Here is an 18,676-nt window from a genome sequence, read left to right as displayed (position 1 = left end):
AAATATTAGATATCTATTACGTCGAAAGAAAAAAATTTAAACACCTAAACTGAAAAAAAATATAATTTTTGACATTTTTCTATAGGAAGCCATTTTTTTAATCCAATGTTTTACGTATGTTCAAGTGTGTAGTCAATAATGTTTTGGACAGTAATTACGTCAAAATATTAATGGACATATTTAACAAAATCAAATTTTGGACATGCATACTAATTACATATTCTTGTCGTACCTTCACGCACATCCAACGACACAGACTCCATTGATGAAGTCTTTAGTCTTTTAAAGGCTTTACACCTTCAGTGGTCAATACTAAACAACTCAGCGGTTCATCTCCTTTCTTCTTTCACCTAAGCCACCCTCTCTCTTCGTCTGTGGACGATCAAGCCATCCACCATGGCCACCCGAGCCAACCCTCACATCTTGGTGTTCCCATACCCTGCTCAAGGCCACATGCTTGCCCTTCTGGACCTTACCCATCAACTTGCTCTCCGAGGCTTAACCATCACCATCTTAGTCACCCCTAAAAACCTCTCTTTCCTCTCCCCTCTCCTCTCTTCTCACCCTTCTTCCATCACCCCCCTCGTTCTCCCTTTCCCTTCTCACCCTCTCATCCCACCAGGTGTCGAACATGTTAAAGACCTCGGCAACACTGGAAACTTCCCCATCATGGCTGCTTTAGGCAAACTTCATGATCCTTTACTCAACTGGTTCTACTCTCACTCTAATCCTCCTGTTGCTCTCATCTCCGATTTCTTCCTCGGTTGGACTCAGCACCTTGCAACTCGCTTACAGATCCCCAGGATTGCTTTCTTCTCTATCTCTACTTTGCTGGTCTCCATCTTTGATTATCTTTGGAACAATGTTGAAAAAGTTAGGTCTTTGAGTGAAGTTGAGTTTGGTCATCTCCCCCGGTCCCCCATCTTCAAGCAGGAACATTTGCCATCATTGTTTAAGCTGTATAAACGATCAGATCCAGATTCGGAGTTTGTGAAAGATGGATCTATTGCAAATACAAAGAGCTGGGGTTGTGTTTTGAATTCCTTTGATGCTTTGGAAGCTGAAAATGTTCAATGTTTGAAGACACATATAGGTCATAATCGTGTTTTCACCATCGGACCATTGAGTTTGACAGGCCTTGAAGTATCAGGCCGGAGCAATTCTGGTTCTGAACAAAATGATCAGGTCTTAACTTGGCTCGATCGATGCCCTGATGGTTCGGTTCTTTATGTTTGCTTTGGGAGTCAGAAGCTATTGAGAAAGGAACAAATGGAAGCCTTGGCTAACGGCCTTGAAAAGAGTGGAACCCGTTTTATCTGGGTGGTGAAACCGGGTACAACCCGACAACAGGAAGAAGGGTATGGAGTTGTACCAGATGGATTCGAGGAGCGAATTGCAGGTCAGGGGTTGGTGATAAAAGGGTGGGCACCCCAAGTATTGATACTGAACCACAAAGCAGTGGGTGGATTCCTGAGTCATTGTGGGTGGAACTCGGTTTCGGAAGCAATAGTGGGTGGAGTCATGATATTGGCTTGGCCTATGGAAGCTGATCAGTATGTGAACACTATACTCTTGGTGGATGATATGGGTGTGGGTGTTAGGGTGTCTGCGGGTGCGGACTCAGTTCCCGACTCTGAAGAACTAGGCCACGCCATAGCCGAGGCGATGGCTGAGAATGGAGGAATGAAGGCGAAGGCGAAGGATCTGAAAGAGAAGGCTCGGGAAGCAGTGAGTCATGGGGGCCAGCTCCATGAAAGATTTGGATAGACTTGTGGAAGAATTGCGACAACTTGGGGGGTCATAAATACTGCAAGAAAATCAGACAGGCATGAAATACAATGTACTGTCTTCCCCTGTGCAATTATATCAGAAGAGATGCTCAATTTTCATGATGCATATGAACCTGCATGTCTATATATCCAATAGATTACATGTATGATGTATGCGTATGAACCTGCCTGTCTAAATATCCAATAGATTACATTTATGATGTATGCGTATGAACCTACATGTCTATATATATCCAATAGATTACATGTATGATATATGCGTATGAACCTGCATGTCTATATTTACATATACATGCATATATTCTTTCCAAGGAATTCGAATCCAGCAAAAACTTGTCAATTCTCACAAACCTCTACTACCAAACTACATATGATGATGAGATATTCAAGCTTCCAACCCCATTAAGACATTACCTTCAAACATTAAATGAACCAGCAATCTTTAGAAGATAAATAACAGAGCTCATCCCTAGGGCCATTCTAAAGCTTTAATGTGGATCAAAACATGCATTCAAATATTTAGAAGTAACCTTATTTTTCTCTATTTTTCAAATATTTTCAAACTTTAATCAAAACCTCATTGTTTCATTTAGAAAGAAAAGACTCAGTTAACACAATTTCTATTCATTCAGAAACTACCATTATGAATAAAATCAGAGCATAGCTAGAGGGCAGAAAAGCACACTTAAAATTATAAAATCTTTGAAACGAATCGAATACTGTCTGCAATATGAACAGCCTATCAAGCTGTCTGCAAAAGCTGATTGTTCTTGAACGCTTGAGATTGAATTTGTTGATGTAGGCTTGCAATTATGCCAATTACTTTCTAGGCACCAGTCATCCTGTAACTGTAAGTCATCTAATTAAATGTAGTACAAATAGTTTCAACCCCGAATTTTATGAGAAAAAATTGATTTGCAACATCTGAAAAACCTAATTTTCAGTATCTTGACACAATTGTATTTAATGAAAACAACAGAAAGCCGAAGCTCATTCATTTCAGTCTCTTGCAGGAATGAACTATGTTGCTTCGACCACCATTTCTTTTCATTTCCCCCCGAAGAATCGTGTTTAACACCCATGTTCAACATATTCAGACATGGGACGAAGAGATACGACTCAAATACATGAATAAACCTTTAAAAGAAATTGAACACACCTGCATCCAGACTCGAGTAACATAGGGGCATCTCGAGTCTAAGTAACACAGGGAATGAAACTGCACCTTGTTGCATGGATTGCCTACAAAGGTCATTCATGACTAGAATAAGTTCACTTGCTCTAAGTAGTTCCAGTAGCTTTGATTTCATTACATACATCCGACATGATATCGGCATGCCTCAAGTTGTTTAAGAGACGATTAAAATCAAAGGTCAGTATTGAAGAAAGAGATTCATGGTCCTTAATCCTTGCAAGAACATATAGTATAGCATCATGAGCCGATTCTCAAATCTCAAATAAAAAATTTTAACTGAAGCATTTGGGTAATCAGCATTTAGGAAGTCATCTGATTAAAAGATAATTGCAGTCAGATGCAAAAGCAAACCAACAATTGCAGCCACCAAGTACGTATATCACTGATACAAACAATGCCATGAAATGAATGACAAATTTTCTACGAATAGAATCACTAAGGAATGAGCAATCTCTTGCACAATTATAGCATTATTGTACTTATCGTCCCGGTATGAAAATTCCTTATAAGTAAAGAGGATTAACATGCTGGAAGAAGATGCTGTCAAGAAAGCCAAGAAGACTGCCTACTGCCTGTGGATGAAGGAAGCCGGCAAGTCATTCTTGGCTTTCAGGCCAGACTCTGCTCTTCAATCAAATTAGGGCTTTTTTGCTCTCATGAATTTGCCTATTTCTTCATTTCTACACTTATTTGTAAGCTTTTCCAATGTTATTTATACGCCCACAAATGAATGCATGATAATTAGATGCCCCAAATGGAACATATTCATTTCAGTTGAGACCACATCTTCGCATCAGCAAAAAGAAACAAAATGATTACAAGAGTCGGTGAAAGCTGGAAAGATTTGATCGTGCCACATTGCTCTACCGGCTTGCTCAAATCCATTTGCCACTTCTCTTTGTCTGTCGTCTCCTTGTTTTGTATTTCGGTAAAGAATTACCAGAAAAGGTCGTAACTGGTATGAAAATATTACTATAAAATATATTATTAGCATTTCTGTCTCATTCGATTACATAATTATTGATATTAAAATATTAGATACAAACGATATAGTATAGATTTAAACTTAGAATCAGAGAAATATGTAAATATTCAAGAGAAATATATATCAATATTCACTTCATGTGTCGTTATTGTTTTGAGAATACAGTCTTTACATTCTTTGTTAAGACTAAATAAGCATGTATCAGTGTAAAATTAGCATATCAGAGAAATACCCTCATTCATGAAACTGAAGAGAAGAAGAGCCCTTCACTTGAATAAAGGAGTCTAGGTTTGGTAGTTAAGGATGAGTTGCCAACGGATTTAATTTCGAGAGATATGTGAGTACGATTAATATGTTCCATTCAAATTCTTCATTTTTAAAATGTACGTCGACGTGAACCCATTGAATGACCTCAGTAGTAAAAAGAGTGTTCTTCTCCCTACTTCACATTGTGCTTCGGAAACAAATTGTACCTAAAGCCTCGACCAGCCACATTGTCTGCCTGTCCAGCTAACAATACCCAACAGACATTAATAGATTACAATGAAGAGGTTGAAATTTTTTAATTCCCAGAACTTAGATTAATGAGCATCTATTTTTTTTTTCTGATTTAGAAGCTCCTTTCAAACTCATTTGATAAACGATAATGATTGTCCTAAAAGGATAATGCAATGTCGAAAGAAAGGTTAAAGCGTTGGTATGACAAGCTAGAAAGATAAAACAAAAGGAAAGAGGTAACCTGACACTTGAGTTATGAGTAAAATTCCGAAGCATGTAATAATCTCTATGTGTTGTGTTAAGATTACTACACTAATTCAGATAAGCTGGCTTCATTCCTCAGAAGAAGAAGATTCAACAGCCTTTCCTTTACAATCTGATGCCGCTATGAAACTGACGTCCGAGCTTTCCTCAGTTTTTGGCTTCTGCATCTGCAGTATTTGGAGTTGATGCTGCAACACCTATTGAGGAAAAAAGTTGGGAAAAAAAGCGATAAATTGGAACAGTTTGAGTTGATTTATAATTTTTAGTGTTAAATGTTGACAGTATTTTGACTATAAAAGAAGAAGCTTCATACAAGGGGAAGAAACAACAACAAAAAAATGAAGCTCTCAATCCTATTGCAACTAAATGGTCGTTATCCAGAAACTAGTCATGATAGATGTATATCAAAGTGTCATGCCATGATGCATTCCATGTAAGCCATGCACTCCAAGTCTTTCGCCTTGATCCCGAAATGTTATGGATATACAAAGTTTTCTAATATCTGTATATTCGTTGGTAGGGCACAAGAAATATGAGAATATTTTCCAAAATATTTAAACACAATTATATAGAGAAAGCAAGAATGGTACAAGTACATTACAAAAATAATACCTCAATCTGCTGCTGGATGATCTTCTTCTGAGCCTCCAGCTGGGAATCTGAAATATTCTGATTACTCCCTGACCCTTCTCCTGAGTTTCCATTGGCACCAGGTAACTGGATGGGAACAAAACATATTGTGGGAATTGCGGAAAGGTTAAGTTTGCCTGTCCACCAGGAATGGCAAACTGTTGTTGTCCAATGGATGTGCTTTCCACACTAGATTCCACCTTCATGGGATCGCCTAATGGAGCAGAACCCCTGGGAAGTACAGCATTTCCTGCAGACCTGCATGTACCATGCACAAAATTGTAATGGATTGCCATTTCATATTAGCAAACCAATCCAATTGAACTTGCAGCCAGATCTTGTAAAAACAAGTGAATTAATATAAGAATTAGAACGCATATCAGATGTAAAAAATTAGCACACAAATTCAACATATTCTGTTATCTGCATGTGTTTAAAGTGCTCCTTTTCTCTAGGCTATACATTTCACTTCTCAACCCATGTAAAGGTCTCAATGTGATTGATTACCTTTTCTTTTATATCTATATTTAAGATCTCATAATTAAGTCGGTAAGTAATTAGAGAAGAAAAGTGTTGCCACTTCAAAAATGATCTCACACGCGCACACACACTTTTGCACAACTAGAAGCAAAAGAAATTAGGTCTCAATGGGACATCCCTATTTCTTTTCTCTGGTCCTCAGATTTAAAGAAATTTTTTGAGATTGCAATAATTGATAATTAACGCAAAGTAACAGACACATGGTAAAAAAATACAAGGAGAAAGAGGTGAGATTATAAGGCTAGCAAAATAAGGAAACTGCAAATGTCATCGACAGATATGAAAAATTAAAAGGATAAAACCATCTACCAAACTAGAGTGTTTGCAGAAGGATAAACGTAGGATTTTTCATATATTGATGCAGCAGCAGCAGCAGCCTGAAGCCTGGCCTGATGGTGGGTCAAATTATCAGTGGCCACCTCAACACCAGGACCCTGTGTGGCAGAACTTGTGCCGGACCCTGTTCCACCATAAACAGTTAGCCCTTTTTCAGACCATGAAGTCAGTTTCATTAGCTGCAAAATTGTAAGAGAGTAATACCGCAACCAAAGTAATACTTAAAATCTACATCCAAAATTCTTTGCAACTCAAATCAGCTTATGAGCTTTTATGTGATATAAATCATATATATCGCATAATAGGTGGGATAGGGAACAGGTTATCCCCAAAAAATTGAGACAAACATGAATAAAATTCAAGATGGGGTTGGGGAGGAAAAGCCTTCAAGTAATGCAACACATACTATGCATGTGTAACACCTGTGCAGATTCTGCATTTTCACACATTATTTAGGAAGAACATGCCTAAGCTAGCTTAAGTGCAGATCAACAAGGCACAAGTAATAGCAACAAAAATAACTGGATCTTAAACTAATAACAAATGGAAAATTTTTAAAGACCTCAAAGATAGCTTTACCTGATACCTAGAAGAAAACAGCAAACTTTCAGAAAGTAGGGCAATTTATTCATGCATCATATCATCTCAAAATCAAAAGCAGAACAATTGGCATACACCAGTACAGATTTGTCAAGAAAATAAAAGTGATCAAAAGAATGAGTTCATATTATCATAGATGATGTTACAATGAGATTACCTTGTTGACGATCATCTGACCGAGCTCCATGTTGCCCTCCAGATGAACTTGTTCCGTTTTCAGATGGTACAACCAGTGCTCTGCAGGTAGGACAGTATGCTGCCTCTCCAGCCATGATCGAAGGCAGTGTACATGAAAAAGATGTCCACAGATTAACTTCTTCGCCGAGGTCATCTCTTCACGACATATAATACAGGTTGCATCACTTCTGTTCATACAATCAGTACACAGTTAAGAAATAAGAATCAAGAATAGAAAACCACAATGCAACTGAAAGATTCTATTTTAAAAAATCATAAAAGAAAAACTCCAACTCACGCAGTGAGTTCTTCAGGGTTGCATCTGGGAATCTTTCATTCATATTTGAAGTGATCTTTCTATAGCGCAAGTAATCAGCAACCCGAATTTTAAAGTTCCTAATGTCTCATAAAGCTCCCGTATTAAGTGCAAAGGTACACCATAGTTCCTGCAGACACCAATCAAGATCAACAACCATACCATGAATCAATCATAAGATACAATTAAAGAGATCTGAGACTTTGGTGAAGAGAAAAGGGTCCTTTTTTAAGTTTTGTGGCTCTTTTATATACATTTATCCTTCTATGTCCATTCTTTAGTTATACATTATTTCTTAAAGATCTTGCAGTGCCCAATCAAGCTTTCCATTAAAATTATGCACAAGGAAAATCTAACATATGTATGTGATCACGCAGGAAGTAAAAATAAATAGCTTACATGAAATCACAAGAAAGAAGCACAGATACATAGATAAGTGAAGTAAATCCCGGATGAGCTCCAAGTAGAAGGTATATACAGCCTTTTTCTCCCATTGTCCTTCCATAAGCATGTCACTTACATAGAAAATATATTTTACAAAAGTTGACACTGTAGTAGTGCCAGTATCATGTACCTACAACCCAAACAAGCAAATAAGAATTCGGCAGAAACATATAAACTGGAAAATATGATGATGCACACATAGCACTAGTGAGAAACAAGGTGGTAGGGTCTAGATAATCAAATATTTATGTAAATTGTAGTACAACAAATTAGCAGGGATTTTTATCAAGCATTTTCCTTCTAGGAACCTTAATAATACGATTTGTAGACTTTTACACTGTCAACAACATTTATCATTTAACTTCCAACATGAGAGACATTTAAAGTGTTTCTTTCCTGTCTCTTTATAGTCTAGCAGTCCTTACATATTTATTCCATCAGGACCTTAACAAAATCACAAAAGAAAAAGTAGGACTTCAAACCATGAGCTCATCCCGCCCAATCCATTTAACAATCTAAAACACAAAAGCATTTTGAATGATGAACCATAAAGCATGACAAGCACTAACGAATTCAGAACATTATCAACTGATTGTCACAAAAAGAAACATACTTACTCAATGAAAAGAAGATGGAAACTGACGCTTGTCGAGTTTGGATCAGAAATTTGATTGAACTGTATAAAAACAGAGAATCTAGAAGAAGAAGAAAACCCAGAAACGAAACTATTCGAACATGAGCTAACTTTGGAACAGAAGGGGTCGTTTCAATGTACTCCACCCTCTTCTGTGCCAACCAATGCAAAGCCTTGATTAACAATAAAGCTGTAACCATTGCAAGAAATGAAGAGAATTCCTGCCGAAAGATGGTAATTGCAAAGAGGATCTCCATGACCTCTCTCCATGACTGCTCATTCAACCGTTCAACCTCAACTTCACGAAGAGACCCAAGGAATACTCGTTTCGTTAATTGCCACAAGACACACATAACTACAAGGCCCATGTTGAGAAGCAACACCGAGCTGATCTTAGAGGTCGATAAATAAACCGTAGCAGGATAAAACTGGCCTCTACTGTTGAACGCGTGGTATATAACTGCTAGTGTCAATACAAAACTGAGACCAGCATATGTTCGCAGCCTCATCATTTTGATCTACCTAATCACCATAGAACAATATTCAATAGAAAATTAATAACTACATCTTCTTAATCGAGTATCCTTTCTCTTTTAAAGCATTTAATTTGTAATAAAACAATCGAATCCAGGCACTTCCAAAATCAATAATCTAATAAGAGGTAAAAAGAAAGCAAAGCATCTAATGTGTAATGAAACAAAATAAAAGGCATACACGCACGAGATCAAGTGAAGCTGTACAGACTAAAAAAGAAGTAAAATTATCACAGAAATTTATATACTCTGTATCCAAGAGAATAGAACTTTACTCGTTCAAACAAAGCATCATGCTCAAAAATTAATCCCTATTTCAATCATCACAAAACAAAATGAAAAGAAATTCAAATTATTTTTCCGTGAAATTCCTTTCTCTCCAACCAAAAAATCAAATCCAGGAACTTCCTAAAAGCGAGCATTTCTATCTAATAAGATATGATAAGAAGAAGAAGAAGGTATCAATACCGAGTTGAGAGAAACTTCGCGAGGGAAAGGGAAAGAGAAAACTGATCTCTTCTTTTCTCGAGGAGGGAAAATTTAACTGCTAATTAATAAATTTTACCTGAGCTTCACCAAATTTAAGACTGTTTCTACTTGTTTAATTGGTTTCTTTATGGATTTATCCATATCATTTGCAAACTTTTTGTTTTTTATATGTATTTTTTCCTCATTTTTTAGCTCATTTGTTTGACGCAAAGGTTGTCATCTCCACCAATCAATACAATCCACGTAGACTTTGCTGGGACGTTCTTCTTTCATATTTTATAAAAATAAAGAGCTAATTGCTTCACATATCCTAAAAGTATGATCCTTATTTTATATTGGTCCCTAAACTTTTAAATAGTCCAATTTAATTCCTAAACTATGACTATCAATCTAAATTACTCTCAATCTTTTAAACATTTCAATTTCATCCATAAATTATATATTTGGATGAATTTGGGGGATGAAATTGGAATGTTCAAAAGTTTGGAGACCAATTTAAAAAGAGGGTCATAGTTTAAGGATTAAATTAGAATGTTCAAAAGTTTAAGGACTAATTTAGAATGAGAGTCGTAGTTTAAGGGGGAAATTGGAATATTCAAAATTTTAAATACTAATTTAAAATAAGGATTATAGTTTTGGGACATATGATGCAATAATACAAAAATAAACTACCAATTTATTATCTCATCTATTTTTTGTGTTTTTATTTTAATTGTTTAATTATCTTTTGTAAGATCATAATTAATATTAAATTTTGTTTTTATTTTGATTTTATGTCGTTAATTTTGATTCACCTATATTAATGAGATTTTACCCCTAGCCATTAAATAGTATAGAGATTAGGGATGGGTATGGGTCAGGTTTTTGATCCACCCGACTCGAGAACAAGAGAGCCTCCACCTGAGATTCGACTCGACTTAAATATATGACTTAAAAACCCGACCCGAATATATGACTTAAAAACCCGATTCGAAATAATAAAAAATATTTTTATTCAATAAAAACAGTGACTTAATTATAAAAAATTATATAGAGGGGTAACTCGATTTTTTAAAAATCCGACCCGATCGGGTCAGGTGGAAACCGTCGGATTTGGGTTGAGTGCCCCCACATCTTGTTCAATATTCCATATATCAAGACAGAATATAAGATTTCAAATAAGACTAAGTTGATATGAGTTGGGAGGCGCGTAGAGAAAGAATTGCGTCTTTTCATGCATGTTCCTTCCGATCACCTCGACCGGGAGGGGAATACGACTTCCCGTCTTCTAGCAGCCAACAAGAGTTTGGGTTCTGAAGATCGATTCTGGGTGGAGGAGGCTCTTAGATGTGTTAAAGTGCAAGCCTCGAAGAACATACAATAGATTGATCCCCGTAGTTGGTGTGTTTTTGGCTCTGCTAGTAAGCTCTATCTTTCATTTTCTTTCCCTGTCGGTTATGTTCATAGATTTCACTGCAGTGGTGTGAGGAGGAGGAAAGGCCAGTTCCGTTTCTATTTCTTTGTTTAATGGCGTTTTATTTTCTACAGACTTGTTTAATTTAATTGTTCTGTGTTTAGTGCAGCACAACTAGATAACATTGTTATTTTATTTGAATTATCATTGGTATCTGATCTATTGACCGACTAATCTAAATCATGTACTGTAGAAGTGAGGGCGATCCTCCAAACCCAGTTTGATCCATTCGCAAATGTCAGGATTCGAACCCCTGACCTTGCTAAAGGAACTTAATGGCTCATCCCATTAGATCTGTAACCCCCCAGACCGATACGGGTAACCCGATCCGATCTAGGTTGTCACATTAGGGTCACCGGAGCGACCCACAGATAACATTGTTATTTTATTTTGAATTAATCATTGGTATCTGATCTATTGACCGACTAATCTAAATCATGTACTGTAGAAGTGAGGGCGATCCTCCAAACCCAGTTTGATCCATTCGCAAATGTCAGGATTCGAACCCCTGACCTTGCTAAGGAACTTAATGGCTCATCCCATTAGATCTGTAACCCCCCAGACCGATACGGGTAACCCGATCCGATCTAGGTTGTCACATTAGGGTCACCGAGCGACCCACTATAAAAATAGCAGAAAATTTAAAACTTTTTACAGAACATGTAACTTTAAAATCATTTGTCTATATTTAAAATAAAACATATTTTCATCGTATAAAACAAAATACATTACATGCCCCATAGTCAATGTACCATACTCTGCAACACAACGTCGGAATAACTCCCTTACTGAAGTAGATAGCTGCACTGGTACAATTCTTTTAACCTGTAATGTTGAGTAATAGAGTGAGCTTCGGAAAGCTCAGTAATACAGAACTACTAGATGATGCTGAAGAACATGCAGATACAGATAAACACATATTTCCTTAATGATCCATATATTTACAGACCTTTATGTTGAGCAGAGATCCTACTATATTTCAGGTGGTATGGATAATGAGCTTTTAGTTCAGAAATATTTCGGATGTTTAGGTTCAGGAGATCATAATAGGTTATTTAGTGTGTTCCCATAAAACCAATAAAAAGATACATTTTTATTTTAAAACATATATATAACACCATCATCCTTTCACAATCTGTTTGTGTAGGTTCCCTGGAACCACACCCGCACAACCAGTAAAGCCCTGAGCACACAGCGAGAAGCCTGCAGATAATCTTCCTCCACAATAACCCCCCAGATAAAACATTTCTCCGTCGGTAAACAGAGATATCAGAAATCAAAACAGAATTCAGATCAGATATCATAACAGAATCCATATCAGAAATCAGAACAGAATTCAGGTATTATAACAGAATTCAAGTCAGAAATCAGATAAAATATTTATATAATTAGGGAACACAAGAGTTTACAGATATTATTCAGAGGTACTGGATAATCTTATCAAACAGAAAAACACATATCTTCAGTATGTCGATAGAATGTTGGAATTTAAAGTCACTGTTGGAAGAGATCAATAACTGAAGGAATCATCAGTTATTCAGAATGAGACTTGAGCTGATAAGGAAGAATTAAAGGTTCATGACATTTACAATCTATGTCGATTAATCGGATTATCGAACAACTCTTAGATGATAATTCCCATAACTAATACTTATCGACTGGTCATTCGTTGTCCTTCCAGGGTATTTACACTTTAATACCAAAAATTCTTATCCATAGATCACTTCGGAATCATCACTGAATATATCTTCCAATGTCTTTATTTCATTTTCACGCTATCACTATATCATGAAATGTTGACGTGCTTGATTTGTAGTTCATGATCCATAAGAACATTACATCATGTATGTTCATTAACGTTTCCAGACTCATTCACTTACATAGTCCTAAGGTGACTTAATTCATTTAGTAGTCAAGTCCATTCCAGTTACTTCTGAGTTTTCCAGGGTAATCCAACGTTCTGAATTTCAGATACATATTGTACTTCTGTTCAATTCAATTTGGTCTTCGTGGTTGATTTGTCTAATGAATATCCATTTCTTATTACGAATGCGATTTAAAGTTGAGCTGAGCTGAGTACTTCCAAATTATCATCGAACCATACTTGAGAAGATGAACACCTTCAACTGATACCTATGTCGTTCAGGTACTGATATCATTACGGTTGATCAGCTCACTTAAGTTATTCCATAACTTCTAAAGGTAGTCTAACACCTATGCTTATTTGGATTCCTTAATTAATCCAAGACATTTACTTAATATAGGCCATAAGGGTATTTGGTAATTTTGATGTTCAGTTTTATTCCATTCATTTTCAGAGCTCGAGGATATTCAATCATTCCTGAGCTTGGTGATATTCTTGAGTCATTTACATTACAGGGGTATTTTGGTTATCTTACAGATTCAGCGTATTTCAATCCTTTCCTTCCGTCCGATCTTACTATTAAATTCAATCTTATCATTTATTTCACTCCTTTCGAACAATTCTGACAACAGAGCACCCCAACAAATTGTTCTTCAAGTTTACTCTAACTCGGATATTCTGGGTCAAGTGTCTTCTCAGATTTTACAAACGAAATATCAGGAATTTTCCTGAACTAAGTCAGGATCTTAACAATCAAATCCGTACTTAATCTAGTTAAGTATGAATCCTCAAAGTATTTTCTTATTCAGGGTTAACTCGGACTATTTTACCCCTCAAGGGCATTTTCGTAATTTCTTAACCAGATAGTTTCAATATTAGCTCTTAACGAAAATAATTATAATTTAGAGATCCTATGATCAATTGCTTTCCCGGACATTCTCTTATCTTGAAATGATTCCTTAATAGAATTCTAATATCTTGCACAAACCCTCTAGGGGTTAAAATCCAGTTATCCGTATTTCGTAAGGAAAATCTAGCATTTCTTAAGCACATCTGTAGTTTTATCATATCAATATCCTTTCAGAGTTATTAATCAACTTCCAGGGACAATTCTTGACATCTTACACTTAAGGGTATTTTCGTAATTTTACCCTACCGGAGTATTATCATAATTTTCCATCCAAGTACCTTTAACATTTAACCTTTGATGAAATAAACTATAAGTTACAAATCCATGTTGCTTTCTTTATCACTAAGCACAGAACTTGTAAGTTAATTCTAACAATCCCTCAATTTCTTATAAAAATCATCTGAACCATAATCAATTACTGAACCCTTTTATCGTATTCAGATCGAGTGTAGAAAGTAATTAACTACACAAAGGAGACCAACATTATCTTAATCATGCATTTACCAATATTCACATGTTCCATAAAGCATAAAGAGGTAGTAAAGTATTACCTCGATTTTCGTGCAATACTGATCGACCATAAAAATTCCATTCGAACGCCTTTGATATTCAATTCAACTTCCAATAATTCATCAGATACATATCAACATAAATTATATAAAAAACGGAGTTTAATTACGATAAACGGATCGAATTTGGTGATAAATCAGTGAAAAACAGCTTATCGGGTTCGAATTTGGCAAAACGGACTTTGGATTCGGATTCAGGATGTCGAAAGCATAAAATATGACTTTTAGGAAATTTGAAATTTTCAGTCAAAATCAAAGTCAACGGGTTTGACTGCCAATTTCGAGGCCTTTGGGTCCGAATTTTGAAAAACGGACTACGGAATCGGATTTGGAAAGTCGAAAAATGTCAGGATAGGTATACTCGGTCAAAGTCAAAGGTCGTTTAATGCCCGTCAAGGTTTTGGTCAACAGTGGTCAATGCCGATCAACGGGTCAACGGGTCGGATCAACGGGTCCGGTCGGGTTAACGGGTCGGGTTGGGGTTGTAACCGATCAAACCGGTCAAATCTGCTCCAAGACCGATCAAACCGGTCATTTGGACCATCCCCACGTGCAGTGGAGGCGCGGGCCCCCCCTTCCGGCTGCCTAAAAATCACGGAAAAATTCTTAAAAATTATTTTGAGCGATTCCGAGATACTTACAAAGCTTGGTTTATAATTTTGAACGACGGAGAGCTCGATTTCAACAAATCGGAAACTTTGACCGCTTCACCTCATCACGCGCCGCCGTCGACGGAGACCAAGGATGACACCGGCAGACTCGGAACGATGCAAGGAACACGATGGTGCAGGAGGTGTCGTAAACGGATCATCGGATCGTCATGAATCGACGAAAAACCAATTGAAATCGAGTTATTACCGATGACACTTCCGACTAAAATTAACGACGAACGGCGACGACGAGTAGATCAAAGGTGGTTTCGGCTCGTCGATCGGAGGTCGGACGGCGAGTAGATCGAAGTTGAAAGTTGTTGACCGGGATAGGAATTATGAGTGTATTTCTGCATAAATATACGGGGAAATGGGGTTTATATTAACTCTTAAAGAAAATGGTAAAATTATGAGTTTAGTCACTAAATTTCCTGCACTTCTTAAAATGGTCTACCAACTTTGAAATTTTACAATTTAATCCACTCTTAAAATGGTCTGCCAACTTTGAAATTTTACAATTTAATCCACCGTTTCTTTAAAAATACCAATTAAATCCAATACTTTATCAGAATTCTCTCTCAGTCCAAGTAAATAATCAAAACAACTTTACCTTGTGAAATCAATTCAGCCTTGGTTATGTGAATAGGCTCATAGAGCAACATATCCCAATTTCATTTATGGAGTCGGGTCAGAATTCTCAGATAAATAACTCTCACATGGCTCGTAAGGTACATTACATCGTTTAGACAGATGTATTGATGTTTTTTATACAAGTATAGCCTTAACGGATAGAAGCTTCGGTTTACTCGCTACAGATAGAGACTCGACCCTGGAGTTTCGGCTCAGAGAGATACGATTGTAGTATAGGGGCATGTACTGATCAGAAATCGGTTTGAAATTCTACCGGCCGGTCCATCTTGAAAATTTTTGACTCAAACCATAGCTCTGATACCACTAAATGTAACCCCCCAGACCGATGCGGGTAACCCGATCCGATCTGGATGTCACTATTAGGGTACCGGAGAGACCCACTGTAAAAATAGCAGAAAATTTAAAACTTTTTATCAGACATGTAAACTTATAAAAATCATTTTCTATATTTAAAAATAAAACAGATTTTCAGATCGTATAAAACAAATACAATTACATGCCCCATAATCACAGTACCATACTCTGAACAACGTCGGAAGAACTCCTTACTGAAGTAGATAGTTGCACTGGTACAATTCTTTTAAGCTGCAATGTTGAGTAATAGAGTGAGCTTGGAAAGCTTAGTAATACAGAACTACCAGATGATGTTGAAGAAATGCAATACAGATAAACATATTTCCTTAATGATCCATATATTTACAGACCTTTATGTTGAGTAGAGATCCTACTGATATTTCAGGTGGTAATAGATAATGAGCTTTTAGTTCAGAGATATATTTCGGATGTTTAGGTTCAGGAGATCAGAATAGGTTATTTAGTATGTTCCCATAAAACCAGTAAAAAGATACATATTTTTATTTTAAACCATATATATATACACTCCCATCCTTTCACAATCTGTTTGTGTAGGTTCCTCGGAACCATACACCCCGCACAACTAGTAAGGCCCTGAGCACACAGCCGAGAAGCCTGCAGATAATCTTCCTCCAACAATAAACCCCCAAGATAAAACATTTCTCCGTCGGTAAACAGAGATATCAGAAATCAAAACAGAATCAGATCAGATATCATAACAGAATCCAGATCAGAAATCAGAACAGAATTCAGGTAATGTATCAGAACAGAATTCAAGTCGGAAATCAAATAAAATGTTTATATAATTAGGGAACACACAAGAGTTTACAGATATTATTCAGAGGTACTGGATAATCTTATCAAACAGAAAAACAATATTCAGTATGTCGATAGAATGTTGGAATTTAAAGTCACTGTTGGAAGAGATCAATAACTGACGGAATCATCAGTTATTCAGAATGAGACTTGAGCTGATAAGGAAGAATTGAAGGTTCAGGACATTTACAATCTATGTCGATTAATCAGATTATCGAACAACTCTTAGATGAATAATTCCTAGAAATAATACTTATCGACTGGTCAATTCGTTGTTCTTCCAGGGTATTTACACTTTAATACCAAAAATTCTTATCCATAGATCATCTTCAGAATCATCACTGAATAGATCTTCCAATGTCTTTATTTCATTTTCACGCTTTCACTATATCATGAAATGTTGACGTGCTTGATTTGTAGTTCATGATCCATAAGAACATTACATCATGTATGTTCATTAACGTTTCCAGACTCATCCAAATTACTTCCGTTTAATTCAATTTGGTCTTCGTGGTTGATTTGTCTAATGAATATCCATTTCTTATTACCGAATGCGATCTAAAGTTGAGTTGAGCTGAGTACTTCCAAAATTATCATCGAACCACACTTGAGAAGATGAACACACCTTCAACTGATACTTATGTCGTTCAGGTACTGACATATCATTACGGTTGATCAGCTCACTTAAGTTATTCCATAACTTCTAAAGGTAGTCTAACACCTATGCTTATTTGGATTCCTTAATTAATCCAAGACATTTACTTAATATAGGCCATAAGGTTATTTTGGTAATTTTGATGTTCAGTTTTATTCCATTCATTTCAGAGCTCGAGGATATTCAATCATTCTTGAGCTTGGTGATATTCTTGAGTCATTTACATTACATGGGTATTTTGGTTATCTTACAGATTCAGCGTATTTCAATCCTTTCCTTCCGTCCGATCTTACTATTAAATTCGATCTTACTATTAAATTCAATCTTATCATTTATTTCAGTCCTTTCGAACAATTCTGACAACAGAGCACCCCGACAAATTATTCTTCAAGTATTTACTCATAACTCGGATATTTCTGGGTCAAGTGTCTTCTCAGATTTTACAAACGGAATATCAGGAATTTTCCTGAACTAAGTCAGGATCTTAACAATCAAATCCGTACTTAATCTAGTTAAGTATGAATCCTCAAAGTATTTTCTTATTCAGGGTTAAATCGGACTATTTTACCCCTTAAGGGCATTTCTGTAATTTCTTAACCAGATAGTTTCAATATTAGCTCTTAACGAAAATAATTATAATTTAGAGATCCTATGATCAATTGCTTTCCCGAATATTCTCTTATCTTGAAATGATTCCTTAATAGAATTCTAATATCTTGCACAAACCCTCTAGGGGTTAAAAACCGGTTATCCATATTTCGTAAGGAAAATCTAGCATTTCCTAAGCACATCTGTAGTTTTATCATATCAATATATCATTTCAGAGGTATTAATCAACTTCCAGGGACAATTCTTGACATCTTACAACTTAAGGGTATTTTCGTAATTTTACCCTACCGGAGTATTATCATAATTTCCCATCCAAGTACCTTTAACATTTAAGCTTTGATGAAATAAACTATAAGTTACAAATCCATGTTGATTTCTTTATCACTAAGCACAGAATTTGTAATTTAATTCTAACAATCCCTCAATTTCTTATAAAAATCATCTGAACCATAATCAATTACTGAACCCTTTTACCGTATTCAGATCGAGTGTAGAAACTAATTAACTACAAAAATGAGACCAACATTATCTTAATCATGCATTTACCAATATTCACATGTTCCATAAAGCATAAAGAGGTAGTAAAGTATTACCTCGATTTCCGTGCAATACTGGTCGACCATAAAAATTCTATTCGAATGCCTTTGATCTTCAATTCAACTTCCAATAATTCCTCAGATACATATCAACATAAATTATATAAAAAATGGAGTT

General features: G+C 36.1%; 1 protein-coding gene and 1 pseudogene across 1 annotated transcript; one reads left to right on the top strand and one right to left on the bottom strand.

The window, feature by feature from the left end:
• The first annotated feature begins 314 nt into the window (after nt 1-314).
• On the top strand, nt 315-1,992 carry LOC120144187 (UDP-glycosyltransferase 89A2-like). Its single transcript, XM_039158316.1, has one exon. It carries the CDS (start codon nt 397-399, stop codon nt 1,765-1,767), a length of 1,371 nt encoding a protein of 456 aa, XP_039014247.1. The 5' UTR covers nt 315-396; the 3' UTR covers nt 1,768-1,992.
• Nucleotides 1,993-4,576: 2,584 nt separating this feature from the next.
• Nucleotides 4,577-9,530, bottom strand: LOC120144185 (annotated as a pseudogene).
• Between the last annotated feature and the right edge of the window lie 9,146 nt (nt 9,531-18,676).

Source organism: Hibiscus syriacus, unplaced genomic scaffold (genome assembly GCF_006381635.1).
Source record: "Hibiscus syriacus cultivar Baekdansim isolate YM2019G1 unplaced genomic scaffold, ASM638163v2 tig00110882_pilon, whole genome shotgun sequence".
In the NCBI taxonomy this organism is placed as follows: domain Eukaryota; kingdom Viridiplantae; phylum Streptophyta; class Magnoliopsida; order Malvales; family Malvaceae; genus Hibiscus; species Hibiscus syriacus.
The sequence above is the reverse complement of the archived record's forward strand: the minus strand, read 5'-3'. Positions and strand labels throughout refer to the sequence as shown.